The following is a 19,192-nucleotide window of genomic DNA, read 5'->3' as shown; positions in this document are numbered from 1 at the left end:
TTCCATGCATTTTCCAGGGTATTCCAAATAACTACTTGGAAGATCTCAGCCCTGTGGCTTAAACTTTCTCTGCTCAAAGTTCAGCAGACTAGAGATGAAAGGATCAGGCCTGAGGTTTTCTCTTTATAGCTGAAGCAGGTTTCTTCAAGTGCTTTGAGCACAGCATCTGACTGAGGATTCTTTGCTGAGCAGATGTAACCCATGTGCCTAATAGGGGAGATATCTCTTTAAGAGACCCACGGTGATGTGGAGGTAGGAATGAGTTGTGTCTGGGTCATTGTTCACACACAGAAGACCATTCTATTTGGCCATCTTTTCAATGATTCCTTCCTTGTATTTGCCCCTTTCCTTGCCCACTTGGCGAGACTTTGCTTTGCGTTCCAAGACTCTTTTTGCGATCCTTGTCCAGTTTTTAGCCTAGTGATCACCACCTTGCTAGGATGGATTCCAACGTGGACTGTTGTGCCATTGGCCTTCTCATGCTATACGCGTTCAATGTAGATGACGTATTTTTTCTTCTGTATACCTGGACTACCTTGCCGATTTGCTGGCCTTTATAATGTCCCCGGACACCTGGACTTCGTCATCTTTTTGGATGGGCATTGAGCTGACATTGTATTTCTGTCTTAGCTCCTTGGAAAGGGGGGAAGACATGATCTTCCTGTGAATGTGAGAGGGTGCATTGACGTGCCTCTTGCGGTTCTTGCTGCTGTCCAAGGTCAAAAAAAGATTGAACTTCATTTTGGCCCAGTGCTGGCTCCACAGCCAGAAGTTTCTGAATTGGGTGTGGTAGTTTTGGGTATGCTACAATAGGTTCCCTGTTGCTGGGGTCAGACTCCACATGGGCAAGCAGTCAGGACAGCTGCTTTACAAAGTGCCATGTGCTTTATGTGAGTTGAGAGAAGCTGAGCCCGGAGGAGCAGAAAGCAGGCTGTTTTCCCTAACTCTGAAGCATCTTGCAGCAGGTTTTTGTTGTTGTTTTTTTTTTTTTTAATTTAATCTCTATACTTAACTGAATGGGCTGGTTAACCAGTAGCTGACAGGCTAACAGTGATTTCAGAGAAGAGCCTGCATGGATTTCCACTGAAGATACCTACAAGCAAGTGGAGGGAAGATGTTGTTTTAGACTCAGCGGACAGTATAGATTTGTTTCAGAGTAGCAGCCGTGTTAGTCTGTATTTGCAAAAAGAAAAGGAGTAGTTGTGGCACCTTAGAGACTAACAAATTTATTTGAGCATAATCTTTTTGCGAGCTACAGCTCACTTCATCGGATGCATTCAGTGGAAAATACAGTGGGGAGATTTATATACATAGAGAACATGAAACAATGGGTGTTACCATACACACTGTAACGAGAGTGATCACCTAAGGTGAGCTAACACCTTCTGGTAATAGCTCACCTTAAGTGATCACTCTCGTTACAGTGTGTATGGTAACACCCATTGTTTCATGTTCTCTATGTATATAAATCTCCCCACTGTATTTTCCACTGAATGCATCCGATGAAGTGAGCTGTAACTCGCGAAAGCTTATGCTCAGATAAATTTGTTAGTCTCTAAGGTGCCACAGATACTCCTTTTCAGTATAGATTTGGTGATCAAAATTCTGAGACTCAGATAAACTGTAACCTAAGCTTTTGGAAACTCTGAGTTGCTTCTCACTGTGTTTCTGTGGGAACTGACCTGTTCAGATTTTAATTTTTCTTTACTTGTGTTTATGTAGAACTATGAAGATAATGTATGTGGATTATAAAATAGCTATGTTATGCTGAAAAAATTAAATTATAAAATCTTATAATAAAGAAACAAAGTTGTTACTTAATTAAGTTCATTCCTTTCGTTCCTTTTGGGACTTGGATGTGGGGAGGTTGAGCCTGTGCAATCCTTGCTGAAAATCCTTAGAGACTGAATTCTGGGTCTCCAGCTAAGTTTCTATGGGAGTTTTGTTATTTAGGCAATGAAGTGAACTCTAGCCCATCCAAAGGTTACAAATTGGAGCCCGAACAGACAGGGACTTGAGGATTGCTCAGAGGTCACATCTGATTTTTTTTGAGGAATATTACAGCAGTTATAAAAGAATTTGGTGGTAGTGACTATTATTGAATCTTTACACTGTCTTAATATTAAGATAATGGAAACTTGTCCACACATTTTGGGCATGTTGATTGTACAGCAGAAATTAAGAGGGCTGTTAGAATCTTTGGTCATGTGACTAATATGAGGAGGGTGAAGGGAGAACAAAAGATATGGTTCTTTGTGAATTTGAAGATCCTGTTTCTGGGATACACATAGGAAAGAACGGTGTGTTGCAGAAGTTAGGGCAGAAATGGGATGTGACTCCTATTCATTTTGACGTTTTGTCATTTATATCCACTGGTTCTGTGCCCAGAGTACTTTAGTGCAGGGATCAGGGATATTATATGTATTCTGACAGAGGGTTCAAGACTGAGACATGGGCTGTGGTTACACCTGTGCGTGATAAACAGATTAGGTGGTTAACAGATGCTACACCAATTATAGACCGAGATCCAGTGAAGCCTCTACTCCTGCTGTGAGTCTCCCTCCTGACAGGCAACATCTTTGTTAGAGAGGGTGCTGAAATGTGAAACTGTGACTGGTGTGAAATTTAAACCAAAATGTTCTTTGTGTAATTCACCCAGATCCAATGCGAAAATTTTTTTCCTAATATCCAACCTAAACCTCCCCCATTGCAACTTGAGACCATTGCTCCTTGTTCTGTCATCTGGTAGCACTGAGAATAGTCTAGATCCATCCTCTTCGGAACCCCCTTTCAGGTAGTTGAAAGCAGCTATCAAATCCCCCCCTCATTCATCTCTTCTGCAGACTAAATAATCCCAGTTCCCTCAGTCTCTCCTCATAACTCATGTGCTCCAGCCCCCTAATCATTTTTGTTGCCCTCCCCTGGACTCTTTCCAATTTTTCCACATCCTTCTTGTAGTGTGGGGCCCAAAAGTGGACACACTACTCCAGATGAGGCCTCACCAATGTTGAACAGAGGGGAACGATCACTTTCCTCGATCTGCTGGCAGTGCTGCTACTTATACAGGCCAAAATGCTGTTAGTCCTCATGGCAACAAGGGCACACCGTTTGACTCATATCCAGCTTCTTGTCCACTGTAACCAGTAGGTCCTTTTATGCAGAGCTGCTGCTAGTTGCTCAGTCCCTAGTCTGTAGCAGTGCATTGGATTCTTCCATCCTTAGTGCAGGACTCTGCACTTGTCCTTGTTGAACCTCATCAGATTTCTTTTGGCCCAGTCCTCCAATTTGTCTAGGTCCCTCTGTATCCTATCCCTACCCTCCAGCATATCTGCCACTCCTCTTAGTGTCATCTGCAAATTGTTGTGGGTGCAATCCACGCCATCCTCCAGATCATTAATGAAGATATTGAACAAAACCGGCCCTTGAGGTATTCCGTTTGATACCGGCTGCCAACTAGACATGGAGCCATTGATCACTGCCCTATGATCTAGCCAGCTTTCTATCCGCCTTATAGTCCATTCATCCAGCCCAAACTTCTTTAACTTGCTGGCAAGAATACTGAGGGAGACTGTATCAGAAGCATTGCTAAAGTCAAGGAATAACACATCCACTGCTTTCCCCTCATCCACAGAGCCAGTTCTCATCATAGAAGGCAATTAGGTTAGTCAGGCATGACTTGCCCTTGATGAATCCATGTTGACTGTTCCTGATCACTTTCCTCTCTTCGAAGTGCTTCAAAGTGATTCCTTGAGGACCTGCTCCCTGATTTTTCCAGGGACTGAGGTGAGGTGGACTGGCCTGTAGTTCCCTGGATCCTCCTTCTTCTCTTTTTTAAAGATGGGCACTACATTAGCCTTTTTCCAGTCGTCCAGGACCTCCCCCCATCGCCATGAGTTTTCAAGATAATGGCCAATGGCTCTGCAATCACATCCGCCAACTCCTTTAGTGTTCGGATGCAGCGCATCCAGCCCCATGGACTTGTGCTCGTCCAGCTTTTCTAAATAGTCCTGAACCGCTTTTTCTCCACAGAGGGCTGGTCACCTTCTTCCCATACTGTGCTGCCCAGTGCAGTAGTCTGGGAGCTGACCTTGTTCGTTGAAGACAGAGGCCTAAAAAGTATTGAGTACATTAGCTTTTTCCACATCCTCTGTCACTAGGTTGCCTCCCCCATTCAGTAAGGGGCCCCACTCTTTCCCTGACCACCTTCTTATTGCTAACATACCTGAAGAAACCCTTCTTGTTACTCATAACATCCCTTGCTAGCTACAATTCCAAGTGTGATTTGGCCTTCCTGATTTCACTCCTGCATGCCTGAGCAATATTTTTATGCTCCTTCCTGGTCATTTGTCCAATCTTCCACTTATTGTAAGCTTCTTTTTTGTGTTTAAGATTAGCAAGGATTTCACTGTTAAGCCAAGATGGTCACGTGCCATATTTACTCTTCTTTCTACACGTCGGGATGGTTTGTTCCTGCAACCTCAATAATGATTCTGTAAAATACAGCCAGGTCTCCTGGACTCCTTTCCCCTTCAAGTTGTTCTCCCAGGGGATCCTGCCCATCAGTTCCCTGAGGGAGTCAAAGTCTGCTTTTCTGAAGGCCAGGGTCATTATTCTGCTGCTCTCCTTTCTTCCTTGTGTCAGGATTCTGAACTTGAGCATCTCATGCATCTGAACTTAAGCTCAGTTTTCTGAGCCTCACCAACACATTAGAGAACCACCTTCTGTGTACCTGACTATACTACCCACATTAGCCCAAGAAGTTTTGGAGGTTGGTGGGGTAAAAGATACTGAATTGAACTCTTATATACAAGATCAATTTTTTCATTATTGTTGACATGAATCTTTTTAAAATAGACCCTTAATAAAAGGGATTAGTGGTGGTGGTAGAAAAAAGAGCATCTCTTATGCCACACTCCTTTTTGAGGTGAGATTCATTGAAGGGATACTCCTGAGGGCATTCTGCGCCAAAAAATTAAAAGTCTGCAAAATTCTGCAAATTTTATTTGTCAAATAAATGTGGAGACTCCAGCATGGCATCTGGGGAGCACAGGCCACTGGCTGTACAGAGGTGGGAGATCACTGTGCAGCTCCTCCCCGGGAAACGGACTCAGTAGTGAGGCTCCACCCAACCCTGACACAGTGCAAGGGCAGGCCCTGGCCCAGAAACACCCGAGGGCTTGGCCCCTCTGTGCCAGGTGCATCAGGTGTGGGCAAGCAGGCTCAGCAATGCAGGATCCAATTGTGGAGTGACTCTGTGTGGGGCAATCTGGGTCCCGGTGGCTCAGTGGGGGTTCTGGGTGCAGTGGTAATGGAACTCTGCAGGAGGGTCCAGGTGAAGGTGGTTGGGGCTGGGTGGGGGTGTCTGCGGGGGTGGGAGGTAGAGCTCAGCAAGGGGATCTGGGGGCTCGGTGGGAGGTGGGGCTCAGTGGGGTTGAGATCCATGTGCATCTGGGGCTCGGTAGGGTGGGGGTACGGGTGGCTTGTCAGGGTGATCCAGGTGCAGGGGGAGTGGGACTTATCGGGGGGTTCTGGGTGTGTGTGTGTGTATGGGGGGGGGTGAGGCTCCGCGGGAGGGTCTGGGTATGAGGGGGTCTGGATGGATGGGGTGCAGGAAGTGTGGGGCGGGGGGAGAGTTTGCAGAGCTTTCTACAGCTGGGGGAGAAATTTGGTGGTGAGTCTGACAGAGCCCCAGCAGCTGTGCGGGGGAAGGGGAAGACCCGTCCTCCCCAGCCTAGCCAGGACTAGCAACTGAGCCTGGCGCAGGGTAGGAGCCACCAGCCGCGCCTTTTCCAGTCCCAGCCTCCTGTGCCACAGTGATTTACCTCTCTGCCAGCTGCCCTGGGCACCCAAAACATACTGTTAGGGAGGGTCATATAACGGCTCTTGTGGCTTCCTTTTGCTTTCCTGTCAGAAAGTCATTTTTCTGCGGGGAAGCAAAGAAATCTGTGCGGGACATACATTCTGTGCATGTGCAGTGATGCAGAATTCCCCCAGGAGTAAAGGGAGCACTTTGATAAACAAGAGAGAAAACTTTGACAAGAACTAGAAGAAAAAGGAAAGCCGTTGCATAGGAGTCGTTTGCAGTTGATAAAGGCACCTGAAAATACTTCCAGCGCCCATGAAGAAGTTACTGCAGTAGACTGGAAGGAGAAGTATCTGCAGGCTGAGCAGCAGTTGGTGGGACTGCAGATGGCCAAGCCAAGTTCTGAAACGTCCATATCAGATACACGATTCCCTCCTCAAAGACCCAAAGAATTTAATAAGCAACACCAAGATTTAACAGAAGAAATTCTTTGTTTTAACTGGGAGTGAATAGGACATTTTCAAAATGATTATGAGAATTCTTCTAACCCCAACCTAGTACATCAGCAACTGAGTGGTAGACATTCAAATCAGAGCAAGTATGAGCCAGGAAGGAAAGAAACTAACAACTCTTAGAGCAAGGCTGCTAGTCAATGGGTTCAGGAGAGAGATGTTACCCAAATGGGTGTCAGTGAGGCCATCCAGAAGTTAGCCATGATAAGCCATGATGATTACCTAGATGGGGTAAAGAGAACCTGCCTAACAGATACTTGTTCTCAAGTGACCTGCATATATGAAACTTTCTATTATGAGCATTTATCTTATCAAAAGTTAGTCTATTGGCAGTATACTTCAGGTAGAAGGGGCTGGAGGGCAAATTGTTCCATACCTGGGATATATAACCTTGAGGATTCAATTCTCAAAGTTCATCTGTGGGACTAACAAACAAGAGGTACTAGTCTTAGTTTGTCCAGATCAATGTATGAATCAGCAAGGGTTGGTGCTCATAGGCATAAATGTGCTAAAATATCTTGTAGAAGACGGTAAGAAGAAATGGGGTACTGAATTTTTAAGTACAGTAGAACCTCAGAGTTAGGGACTTCTCAGGAATGGAAGTTGTCCATAACTGTGAAATGTTTGTAACTCTGAACAAAGTGCAGTTTGGGCTCCGGCTCCAGCAGATGACACTCCAGGCCAGGCTCCAGAAGCAGCTCCCTCCTCAGCACTGGCAGTTTCCTTGCAGGCAGTGTCTTTCCCTGAGTCGGACTGAGTTTGCAAGCTTGTCCCACTCCTGCTGGGGGTGTGTGTGTGAAAATGGCGCATCCACTTCCTGGTTGGGGTGTGTGTTTTGAAAACAGCGTGTCCCCCTTCCGGCTGGAGGATGTGGGGGAAAGCAGCGCAGATCCCAGCGCTACTCCTGTTCTGCCAGTTCCGGCTGCCTTGGGCTGGCAGCACCAGCGCCTTCAGCTCCTAGCTGTAAGTGGCTTCCCTGCATGTGGGGGTGAGGGTGAGGGTGGGGTGGGGAAGGGACAGGCAGCCCAGATGTGCCTACCTTTAAGATGCAATACAGGTACAGTACAGTATTTGCCCCCCCCCCCTTTTTTTTTGTCTCCGCTGGTGCCTGATTGTTTACTTCCGGTTTCACATGGTGACCAGTGAGTCCATAACTCTGGTGTTTGTATCTTTGAGGTTCTACTGTAGGATTTCATTACCAAATGAGTAGGCTGAAACTTAGTCAATTTTTACTCAGTCAGAGGTTACAGCAAAAAGCTGACAAAGGGGCTGAAATGGTCTTGAGAGGAAGAAAATCCGAGACAATTGCACCTGGCACATCCAAAACAGTGCCAGGAATTCTGAAACTTGCTGTGAATGAATTGGAGACTGCTGTAATTCTGGAAGATCCAGGTGCTGCAATTGGACCCAGTGGACTAGCAGTTCTTCCTCAATTTGTTAAAGTCACTGGCTCCAGTATGAGAATAGGAGTACTTGTCAAAAACTTAACAAGGAAGGATGTCATATTGAAACCTCACACTGGCATTGCAAAAGGGCAAGCAGTTGAGTGGATAAAACCAGTGCCAGCCCACGTTTCAGCAGCATGGAGGGCCATATGAAACTTTAGCACATCTGGCACGTAAATATGTTGTGACACTGGCTACAAAAGTGACGTGTGAATGCCTGTTCTCACTTGCAGGTGACATAAATAAGAAGCGGGCAGCATTATCTCTTGTAAATGTAAACAAACTTGTTTGTCTTAGCTATTGGCTAAACAAGAAGTAGGTCTGAGTGGACTTGTAGGCTCTAAAGTTTTACATTGTTTTGTTTTTGAGTGCAGTTATGTGCAACTTACACATGTAGATTTTTTTTGTTACATTAACGATAAAGAGATTGCACTACTTGAATGAGGTGAATCGAATCATTTTTACATTGCAAATATTTATAATAAAAAATATAAAGAAAGCACTGTATACTTTGTATTCTGTGTTGTAATTGAAATCAATGTATTTGAAAATGTAGAAAAACACCCAAAATATTTAATAAATTTCAGTTGGTATTCTATTGTTTAACAGTGCAATTAAAACTATAATTAATTGCAATTAAGTTTTAAATCATGATTTAATTTTTGAGTTAATCAAATAAGTTAACTGTGATTAATCAACAGCTCTAGTAATGACTGAGGACAACCTTCTTACTTACATTGTGAAGACTGCAAAGTTGGATGCGGCTGGCCATAGATGGGTGGCAGCCTTGTCACTATATAACTTTGATATAATTTATAAGTCTGGCAAAGCCAATGTTGATGCTGATGCTCTTTCTTGGCGACTAAATGGTATTCCAGGGATAAAGATGACATGGAGTGGACAGAAAGAATTGTTAAAATGTCTCTAATTCAATCTAGTTCAGATGAGTGGGATAAGGAACTCTGCAAAGCAGTTATGAAAGTTCACAGTACTCTGCAAATCTCATGAGGAAGACTTGGAAGCCGAAGAAGAAAGATTAATACTTGTTGCTACAAGTTGCATAGAAGCCTTGCCTAGTAATGAAGAAAGCATATCACCAGAGTTTCAGGATCCAAATCCTTGGCCAGGAAGACCCAGTGCTCCAGACTCAGTTCCTGTTGATTGGAAAATCTTACAAGGACGTGACAAATATATAGCCTGTGTGATTCACTTCCTGCAGGTAAGATATTGTGGATTGTGTCTCAGGTGCGCTGCTGGGATGGCAGTGTTTAAGCAGGGGAGAATGTAACCCATATGCCTAGCATGGGAGATGTCTCTTTAAGAGACCCATGGTGGGATGGGGGAAGTAGGAGTGAGTTGAGTCTGGTTCATTGTGACTAGGCAGATTTAGCACTCCACATCCAGAAGTTTCTGGAATTGGGTGTGGTAGTTTGGGGTATGCTACAATAGGTTCCCTGTTGCTGGGGTCAGACTCCACCAGGGCAAGCAGTCAGGGCATCTGCTTTACAAAAAGCCATGTGCTTTGTGTGAGTTGAGAGAAGCTGAGCCAGGGGAAGCAGGCTGTTTTCTCTAACTCTGAAGCATCTTGCAGCAGGTTTTTTTTGTTTTGTTTGTTTTTTAATTTAATCTCTATACTTAACTGCATGGCTGGTTAATCAGTTAGCTGACTGGTTAACAGTGATTTCAGCAGAGGAAGAGTCTGCATGGATTCTAACTAAAGATACGTACAAGCAAGTGGAGGGAAGATGTTTTAGACTCGGCAAACAGTATAGATTTGGTGATCAAAAACTCTAACTGAGACTCAGATGAACTCAACCTAAGCTTTTGGAAACTGTTTCTGTGGGGACTGACCTGTTCAGATTTGAATTTTTCTTTATTTATGTTTATGTAGAACTGTGAAGATAATGTATATGGATTATAAAATAGCCATGTTATGCTGAAAAAAATTAAATTTGTTTCTTTATAAAATCTTACGATAAAGTTGTTACTTAATTAAGTCCATTTCTTTCAGGACTTGGATGTGGGGAGGTTGACCCTGTGCAATCCTTGCTGAAAAACCTTAGAGACTGAATTCTGGGACTCCAGCTAGTTTTCTGAGGGAGCTGGGTTATGTAGGCTCTGGAGAAGGGCAATGAAGTGAACTCTAGTTCACCCAAAGGTTACACATACACTGTCCCATCACTTTGAAGTTAACATTCTATTTACTATGCATACACAGGTAATGCAGTTACACTGATTAACATAAGGCAACTGCTGGTCATACATTGTAACATGGATAGATAAGCTGAAGACAATATATGTAATATTGTTAATTTCATACAGTGTCTCACATCTTTGATCTTAAGGTTGACTGAACACAATCACATACATAATATAAAGGTGTGACACAGCACCAGAAAGGGTTACATAACTACCAGGCTAATTGACCCAGGCTCAACCTTTAAAGACCTATTAAAGTATATGTAAATTGTAATTAGGGCCATTTCAAGTTAGATTAGAGCTTTGAAATGCAAACCTGTATTGTTAGAGAATTAGGGGTAATACTAATTGTATTTGTTTACGTATATAGTATATTGTTAGAGGTTAACAGTGTAACCAAACCGTTCTGTCTATCACTGTATTCTGTTAATTCAGAGATCAAAAGGAAATGTTAACATTTAAATGAACTGTGAATGCAATGATATCATTGTCTTAATTTCTCTTTGAAATATATGATGAACTACCTGGAAATGGAGGGAGATAGGCAATTGCCTTATGTTAATCCACGTACCTAATTACTGGTGATGCTTAGGAAATAGGAGGTCTACTTTACAGCTAGGGTAATTGCCTATTTTTCACCCAAGGACTGCATGCTGTCAAGAGGCTGCCCGGGAACTGTATAAAGGGCTCTTGGGACCTGATCCTTTCATCTCAGATCTGCTTAAGCTTCATCAGGTGAAGTGTGAGCCAAAAGACAGGTCTTCAGTTCCATCTGGATCACCCTGATATTGGACACTGGATTGAATCTATGGACTAATTCTGAAAGAATCCTTTGCAACTCTAAAGGTCACCATCTCCACTATGAAACTGACTTAAGAACTCTGTTCATGCCTGTATGTATAATGATCTTTTAACCAATACACTCTCTGGTCTTTTTAAATAAATTTTAGTTTAGTTAATAGGAATTGGCTGTAAGCATATATTTGGGTAAGATCTGAAATATTTGTTAACCTGGAGGGTAATGTGTCCGATGCTTTGGGATTGGTAGAACTTTTTATATGATCAACAAGATTTTCAGTAATCCTCATCATATTTGACTTGAATGTCTGGGTGGGAGCACAAAGGCTGGGTTGCTTTAAGGGAACTGTATTTTTGGCTTCTGGGTAACCAGTAAGGCATTGTGGAAGCTGTTTTGTTGCTGGCTTGGTGAATCTAAGTATTAGAATAACCACCAGTTTTGGGGATTGTCTGCCCCATTCTTTGCCGTTTACCCTAATTGAGCAATCTCAGCGTGGCCCCCCTAGGATCCTCGTCACAAAAGGCAATTAAGACATGAAAGGGAATTAGTATCTATAAGCTAATTTGGTTACAGTGCTAACAGTTACTTCTGGGGGGATTTTGCACCACTGCGCAATGCAGAATTTCGCAGAATTCCCTGTTTTCCCCGCAGAATATCTGGCTACCACTAGGACCACTGGACTCTGCAGAGGCCAGCTCGCAGTGAGCAGAGTGCCCAGCCTGTTAGGGCTGGAGGCTGCATGCTCTTTGATCCTCATTCTCCGGGTACGGGGGAGAGCCTGGGGAGACTCAGCCAGCTCTGGCAAAGGGTGAGGAAGGGCAGAGCTTCAGCACACCATATGTCCTGGTGGGACAGTAAAGAAGTTGGGGGGAGTAAAGATTCTGGGGTGCTGCTGCCTGGGCTTAAGGATGCCCTGTAGCTGGGCTCTGTGTGGAGCGGGGTGCTGGTGTCTGGGGGCTGCCCCATGACATGGGGAGCGGGGTGCTTGGGGGCTGCCCCGTGGCTGGGCTCTCTGGGAGTGGGGTGCTGGTGTCTGCCCAGGGCTGGGCTCTGTGGAGAGCAGGGTGCTGGTGTCTGGGGGCTGCCCCGTGGCGTGGGGTGCTGATGTCTGCCCCAAGGCTAGGCTCTATGAGGAGCGGGGTGCTGGTATCTGCCCCATGGCTGGACTCTGGACACTGACCTGGGGACTTTTGCCCTTTCTCTAGCACACTTCTCTTCACATGTAACTCAGTACTATTTTAATCATTCACAATGATCTCTACTAAGGGGACCCTCACTTCCACTGGCTGGACAGCTGACTTCTCAGGAAGTACCTTGGTGTGTGTATCAGGTGTTGTAACTTGGGATCTTGTCACTCGTCGAGACGGGGATGCCTCTTCCCCCCACAACCCTGATTATTTCAGGTCCCCCTTTTTTTTTTTCTTGTATCTTTTGGAACATTGCTTAGAAGATGCTGTCTTAATACTCCTCCTCTTCCTCCTCCTTCCTGATGGGGTCTTTGGTCTCATCCAGAGCAGTAGAAAATTGCTGCTTCTGATGATTTCTCTGGGATGGCATTTTTTTTGTTCACTCCGGTTCATTACTGAAGCTGCTGCTGAATAACTTGGTGGCGTCATCGCAGATCTTGTGCAGCTAGACCGGGTCGGTGGTGTCCAGCTGCTGCAGGAATTCAGACTGTTTGCAGTTACAGGCTGCCAACAGGTTATATGGGGCCTGTCGCCTCCACCATGGTTCTATCCATCTGTCTGCTACTAGGCTGGTTGATCTTGCACTCTCTCAGGCCAGACCAGCTCCATGGTCCTTTCCTGGTCCTTGGCTTTGGCTCTCTAGGTTAGAGTCCACAGACACCTTTTTCTGCAGCTGTTGCTTCTCCTGTCTTCTGCACTTTCCAGCCCTGGCTTGGGGATGTCATCCAGCAAACTTCACTTGTTGCTCAGTTTGCTTTCAGCCTTCCTCCGGGAAACACTCTTCCCTTCTCTGGATCTCCTGCTGCCTCTGATGCTCCATTATCCTTCATAGCTGCTTCTGATTGGCAAAGTGGAGCTGGCACAAGGGAACTGGACCTATTTAATTTAATGGGGCCAGCCACCTTGTGACACCCCCCTTCTATAATTTTATAAATGACGAACTCAGTGCGTTTGATAGCCCTGGGGATTGAAGTCCTCTCTTTACCCACAGAACAGGTATTGCCATTGCAGTGGTGTTACAAGTTTCGCTACATTGCTCTGACACTGTCTTAGCGCTGGCTTGGACTTAGCCCAAAAGGGTGAGAGGGTAGTTCTTTTTCTATACCCTTTCAATCTTTGGACACTCAGCTAAGATGAAACTGTCAGCAAGGATGTTAATTATGATGATGGTCTGTGTCCTCTAGGAATTGGGCTGAGACTAACTAATCATTTCACATAAATTACAGCTGTCGGATTTTAATAACTTTCCTTTACTACTGACCAAGGCTAGATTTGAACCAGTGGTCTAGAGGTGAAAAGCTCTGTATTCCATTACCAATCCCCTGAGCCATCCATATGTTCCTTTATCTAAAATCCTTGTAGTCCTCTTAAATAGAGTATGGGGTAAAAATCTGGTGTCACTGGCATTTGAGAATACTCTAACATCGTCCACCCCAATTGTCGACTGTGTGTGTGAGGACCCAGAAGTTAAATATAGCAACAATTTCTTACACACCAGGGCTTTTCATGAGAAATCGTCAATGACCATCTTTGAAATCCAACCATATGGCAAAACCTAGCTTTATCTTAAAACCATTAACTAAGAACCTATTGCTACCATTAATTGGAAAATGAATCCGTAGCTCTTGTAAGTGGCATGCTGAGAGCTATTAACTTCACGCTGCTGCTAAGAAAACAAATTTGAATAAAATACTGTTAAGAGCAGCAAAATTGTACTAACACATCTGTCCATCATATCAAGATTTTTTTCACTTATCTCTGGAGGCTTTTGAAATTGTTATTTTTATTCATCATCTATTATTAATGTTTATTCAATACAGTCGAGATGCTTGGTGCTGTAAAAAGCACAGTAGAAGACAGTTTCTTTTTCATGGATGGAGTTCATAATCAAGGTTAGACAGAATTGTTTGGACACACAGACTGGGTTCATCTCAAAACAGAGTAAATAATATTGACCTTGCAATATGCATACTTGTTCAGGTTGCAAGATTGGGCACAAATTCCTTTATAATTTTTTTTTTAAAGTGGGTTAAACACTTTCATGACCATCTAAATTTTCATCCTTTTTGAGATAAAATATTTCTCAGCAAATGGCTTAGCAAAATTCAGTGTTCAGAAAAATGTCAATTCTGTACTGTCATGTTTATACTGAGTTTGGTAAATTATTAAAAAGTTACCTTTTACATTTACCTTTTTTTTTTTTTTTTTTTTGCCTTGTACAAACTCTTGACCCCAGCACCTTCCTCTTTTCTTGGATTAGATCAAGCCTGTTTTGAAATAATATTTTCCTCTTTCCCATAACATTTGTTGCTTTCTTTCTTATGTGTCTGAAGGAGTTTCAGTCTTGGTTTTGTCATTTTGCTGCCCATTTTATTGTATACCACTTGTTTCCTAGGGATATTCTTATTAACCTGTATAGGGGTTGAGTCCACATTGATATCCAGAGGTAAAGGAATCCATTTCTCAAAGCTCTTTTGGAGACTAGGTATGAATGTTCTTTTCTCTTGCTCTGCTCAGTTGTTCAAATCTGAAGTTTTAACATATTATTTTCTTTAATTGTATATATGGTCTGTATAATTTGTGTGTAATTCTGATCTACAATGCCGCCTCTCTGGATCTGTTTATTATGACTCAAAACATTTAATTCCAGCTGTTATCTATCAAATTTAGCAGAAAGAAGTTCCATTAACTCCCTGGATGAAATTGCTTTACTTGTACATGGCTGTTAGTGTTTTTAGGCTTAGAATTCATTTCTAGAGAATTGCCAAAAAGTAGCTCAAAATGTTTTCAGTGAAAATTAAGAAATAAGGCTAGTAAAGATGTCCTGAGTCTTTTTGTCAGTGAAGGTGGAAAAGATAGGTGAAAGAATATACTGGAATGTTGTTACTGATGAGACTTAAGTCTCGTCGTTGCTGACTGTTGGGAGTATAAGATTTGAGTAGGTAGTATTTTTCTTCAGTTGTATTTCAATTCTTTCTGGTGATGTGATGGCAACTATTCTTTCTTATTTATATATTGCTACATATCCTGGCTACCTGAGAGGCTGGTTTTCCTCCTGTATTTTTCCATGATAGATGAGATGTGTGTATTTGATCAACTTTGCAGTCTCCATGTTTGAAAGTCTGGGGGATAATAGATGCCTTTGCTGTGGAATTTCTCTTTTTACCATGTCTTTGAGGAATTGTGAGCCGTGTTTATGGGTGCATTATGTTGTTCTTGTGGAGTGGTACTTTCCTTTTTTAAATTTAATTTGGGGAGTTTAGCTTTAAGAATTTCATGTGTGCTGAAGACATTAAGGTGCATTTTTATAAACATATAAAATGAATATGCATGCCACTGCAGAATGTGCCAAAGAAATAGCAAACCCTTGGCCCAAAGAGGAGTTAATCTAAAGACAGAAGCAGGTATGATAAAGTACAACAAACACAAAGTGAACACCAGATTGGTGTCTCATAGCTATCGTATTTCATGGGGTAGTTGGAGTTTCAGAAGATTTTTCAAAGGTTAAAAGGAATCCCATATGCTTATTGGGAGACTGCCCCAGCCTTATCGGGTGGTGTGGGAAAAAAAGTACAGAATGTGGAGTGAGTGAAGGAGATGCTTGTAGTCAGATGAGAAGCCTGTGTGAAGTACAGGGAAACCTTACAGATTCACCAAGCTTTCCATATCTACATCAGCCCTTGTTCAACAAGTTAAATTCTTCTAATTTCTTGTAAAGTTTGTATTTTGGAAGGTTTGGTTTCTGATCTGTAAATCTCAATGGATATTTGCGGTAGCCAGTGTTGGATTGTTGTCCTTGCTCTTTTTTTTTTTTTCCTTTTTCTTCTAGAATTTTGTGAATGACTCTCTCTCTCTCTTTTCCTTTTTGGCGGGGGGGGGAAAGGAATGAATGAATGAACTAAAAATACACACAAGTGAGTCAGAAATACCAGAGACAGCTTGTAGAGGAATTTTTTTTTATTAACATTTTATGGAAATGCCCAAAGATAAAAATACTTTGGGACATGGCCAATAACATGTGTCACAAAGCATGAGATGACAGGAGACTTTCTGGTGTTCCTCCCAGGATTTCCAGTAGAGAGAGTGTATGAAGTGATCAATAAACAACTAGGAATGCATTTGTTAGCATATCAGTACATGTGCAGTCACTGTGACACAGAAACAGGTTAATGCTTTGAATAGATCTACATGGCGTTGTAGTATATAGGACACTACTGTTGGGGTAAGAAGAAGGAAATAACTAGGACAAGAACATGGAAAGCAGTAACATTGATAATATAGAGTGTATCTGACTACTTTTGAAATGTTCTGTGAGATCTGCCTGTTTTCTAAAACTTTTTTGCCATACTGTAATCAAAGCGTATTAAACTAGCACACAAGCATAGCATCCCAAAATCTGGGAAAGATGAAGAGAAGTATTCTGTATGAAGTCCGCAATCTCTGTGCTAATTTACCTGTCCAGTATTTTATATAATTTGGTAATGGGTATTATAGGAAGCTCATGGATAAATATTTATGGAATGTAGAAAAGAATCGCCAACAGTACATCTGTGTACTTGATGTGGTGATTTTATATATTTAAGTATGTTATATTTAAATTCGAAGAGGAATGGAAAAGAATGCTTACACCCCCCAAAAATTATAGTGGGAACTTAACTGTACCTAAGGATGCATAATAGTTTTCATTCTAACCACTGGTTTTCAGTTGCTCCTAACTTGTTGAAATTTTCCAGACTGGGTCTTTGCCCACAGATGAATCTTTTGGTAAGTTTCACAGAAAACATGTTTAAATATTTTTGACTAAGATGAGCGTGTGTAAGGGGAAGGAGATGGGATGGATGGAGAATATGCATTTCCTGTTATAGAAACATTTTGGCAACTTGTCTTTTTTTTTTTTTTTTTTTTCCCCTCCCCCGGACAGCTGGGGTTTAAAAGTTTAAAAATTGGCATGGAAAATAGCCCTCATTGTGGAAAAACACACTTTCAAATGGCATTCTTCCTTTTTTGAGGAGGTGTTTTTTTTTCTGAATTTCTTTCAGCGATCGGTCCTGTTAACTACTACTGATGATTACATTGGTAGCTGAAAGAAACTCTTATACTTTTTTTTATCCTAAAATTAAGCAGTTTGCTGATCTTTCTTTTCTCTCTGTTTTATCACTTTTTGAGCATCATCAGTCCTCTTCTCTACCTATTTTCCTCTTCCATCACACCTGCAAGGTGAAACTGATGTGTAGTCTATTTCTTGCAAGGTGAAACTGATGCATAGTCTGTTTCTCTCATAGCTCCTGGTGATCCAGCAGAAGCCGGCTATGCTCAGACATGAAAAGCAATAAAGCGTAGTCATTTTACTAGAACAGAAAAAGCATTCCTACAACAGGCGCAAAGTGTGAAAATTTTCTCTCTGGTGTTACTGTTCTTACCAATAAGAAAAGGAGTACTTGTGGCCTTAGAGACTAACAAATTTATTTGAGCATAAGCTTTCGTGAGCTACAGTTCACTTCATCGGATGCATGTACTCCTTTTGTTTTCTTTTGTGAATACAGACTAACACGGCTGCTACTCTGAAACCTGTTCTTACCAATGTTTTCTGAGCAGAAGCAGCAACGCTGATATGATCTTCCCCTGTGGGGTCATCCTGCACAGGAATATGTGAGGTTGGGGGAGAAGAGGTGGAAATGCAGAATACCTGCAATGACGTGTCCAATTGAGTCACCTGATTCAACCGTGAAATATAATATTTACAGGTTCAGGTGCAGAAAGATACCACTGCATTTTTTCCTCTGTCATGTGATACATGGAACTTGTAGGTACTATCTAGGCAAGTACTGGTATTGCTCAGCACACATCTCTTTCTTTCAAGTGTTTTCATTAGCATTTAGTATTTATTGAAAAGACAAATATAAGAAACATAACTGATCAAAATCATAGAATCATAGAATATCAGGGTTGGAAGGGACCCCAGAAGGTCATCTAGTCCAACCCCCTGCTCGAAGCAGGACCAATTCCCAGTTAAATCATCCCAGCCAGGGCTTTGTCAAGCCTGACCTTAAAAACCTCTAAGGAAGGAGATTCTACCACCTCCCTAGGTAACGCATTCCAGTGTTTCACCACCCTCTTAGTGAAAAAGTTTTTCCTAATATCCAATCTAAACCTCCCCCATTGCAACTTGAGACCATTACTCCTCGTTCTGTCATCTGCTACCATTGAGAACAGTCTAGAGCCATCCTCTTTGGAACCCCCTTTCAGGTAGTTGAAAGCAGCTATCAAATCCCCCCTCATTCTTCTCTTCTGCAGACTAAACAATCCCAGCTCCCTCAGCCTCTCCTCATAAGTCATGTGCTCTAGACCCCTAATCATTTTTGTTGCCCTTCGCTGGACTCTCTCCAATTTCTCCACATCCTTCTTGTAGTGTGGGGCCCAAAACTGGACACAGTACTCCAGATGAGGCCTCACCAGTGTCGAATAGAGGGGAACGATCACGTCTTATACATCCCAAAATGCCATTGGCCTTCTTGGCAACAAGGGCACACTGCTGACTCATATCCAGCTTCTCGTCCACTGTCACCCCTAGGTCCTTTTCCGCAGAACTGCTGCCTAGCCATTCGGTCCCTAGTCTGTAGCGGTGCATTGGATTCTTCCATCCTAAGTGCAGGACCCTGCACTTATCCTTATTGAACCTCATCAGATTTCTTTTGGCCCAATCCTCCAATTTGTCTAGGTCCTTCTGTATCCTATCCCTCCCCTCCAGCGTATCTACCACTCCTCCCAGTTTAGTATCATCCGCAAATTTGCTGAGAGTGCAATGCACACCATCCTCCAGATCATTAATGAAGATATTGAACAAAACCGGCCCCAGGACCGACCCCTGGGGCACTCCACTTGACACCGGCTGCCAACTAGACATGGAGCCATTGATCACTACCCGTTGAGCCCGACAATCTAGCCAGCTTTCTACCCACCTTATAGTGCATTCATCCAGCCCATACTTCCTTAACTTGCTGACAAGAATACTGTGGGAGACCGTGTCAAAAGCTTTGCTAAAGTCAAGAAACAATACATCCACTGCTTTCCCTTCATCCACAGAACCAGTAATCTCATCATAAAAGGCGATTAGATTAGTCAGGCATGACCTTCCCTTGGTGAATCCATGCTGACTGTTCCTGATCACTTTCCTCTCATGTAAGTGCTTCAGGATTGATTCTTTGAGGACCTGCTCCCTGATTTTTCCAGGGACTGAGGTGAGGCTG

At 42.9% G+C, this 19,192-nt stretch overlaps 1 protein-coding gene and 1 pseudogene across 14 annotated transcripts in view; one reads left to right on the top strand and one right to left on the bottom strand.

The window, feature by feature from the left end:
- Positions 1–19,192, top strand: part of USP54 (ubiquitin specific peptidase 54) — a 251,006-nt gene that overhangs the window by 3,085 nt on the left and 228,729 nt on the right. For 8 of the 14 annotated variants that reach the window (XM_043550398.1, XM_037905160.2, XM_043550392.1 and 5 more), the window contains exon 2: positions 10,604–10,852. The exons of 2 other annotated variants lie outside the window; for them this stretch is intronic. Coding sequence is in view for 3 of the 12 variants with exons in the window: in XM_043550399.1 (XP_043406334.1) it covers positions 7,117–7,278 (162 nt within the window). In the remaining 9 variants the exon portion in view is untranslated. Of the gene's footprint in view, positions 1–5,670; positions 7,279–10,603; positions 10,853–11,409; positions 11,567–19,192 lie in introns of those variants that run through there. 4 more of the 14 variants (XM_043550399.1, XM_043550394.1, XM_043550401.1 and 1 more) reach the window with 2 other exon arrangements.
- Positions 216–3,514, bottom strand: LOC102942210 (annotated as a pseudogene).

This window comes from Chelonia mydas, chromosome 7 (assembly GCF_015237465.2).
Source record: "Chelonia mydas isolate rCheMyd1 chromosome 7, rCheMyd1.pri.v2, whole genome shotgun sequence".
Taxonomy (NCBI): domain Eukaryota; kingdom Metazoa; phylum Chordata; order Testudines; family Cheloniidae; genus Chelonia; species Chelonia mydas.
This window is presented reverse-complemented; position numbering and strand designations above follow the sequence as displayed.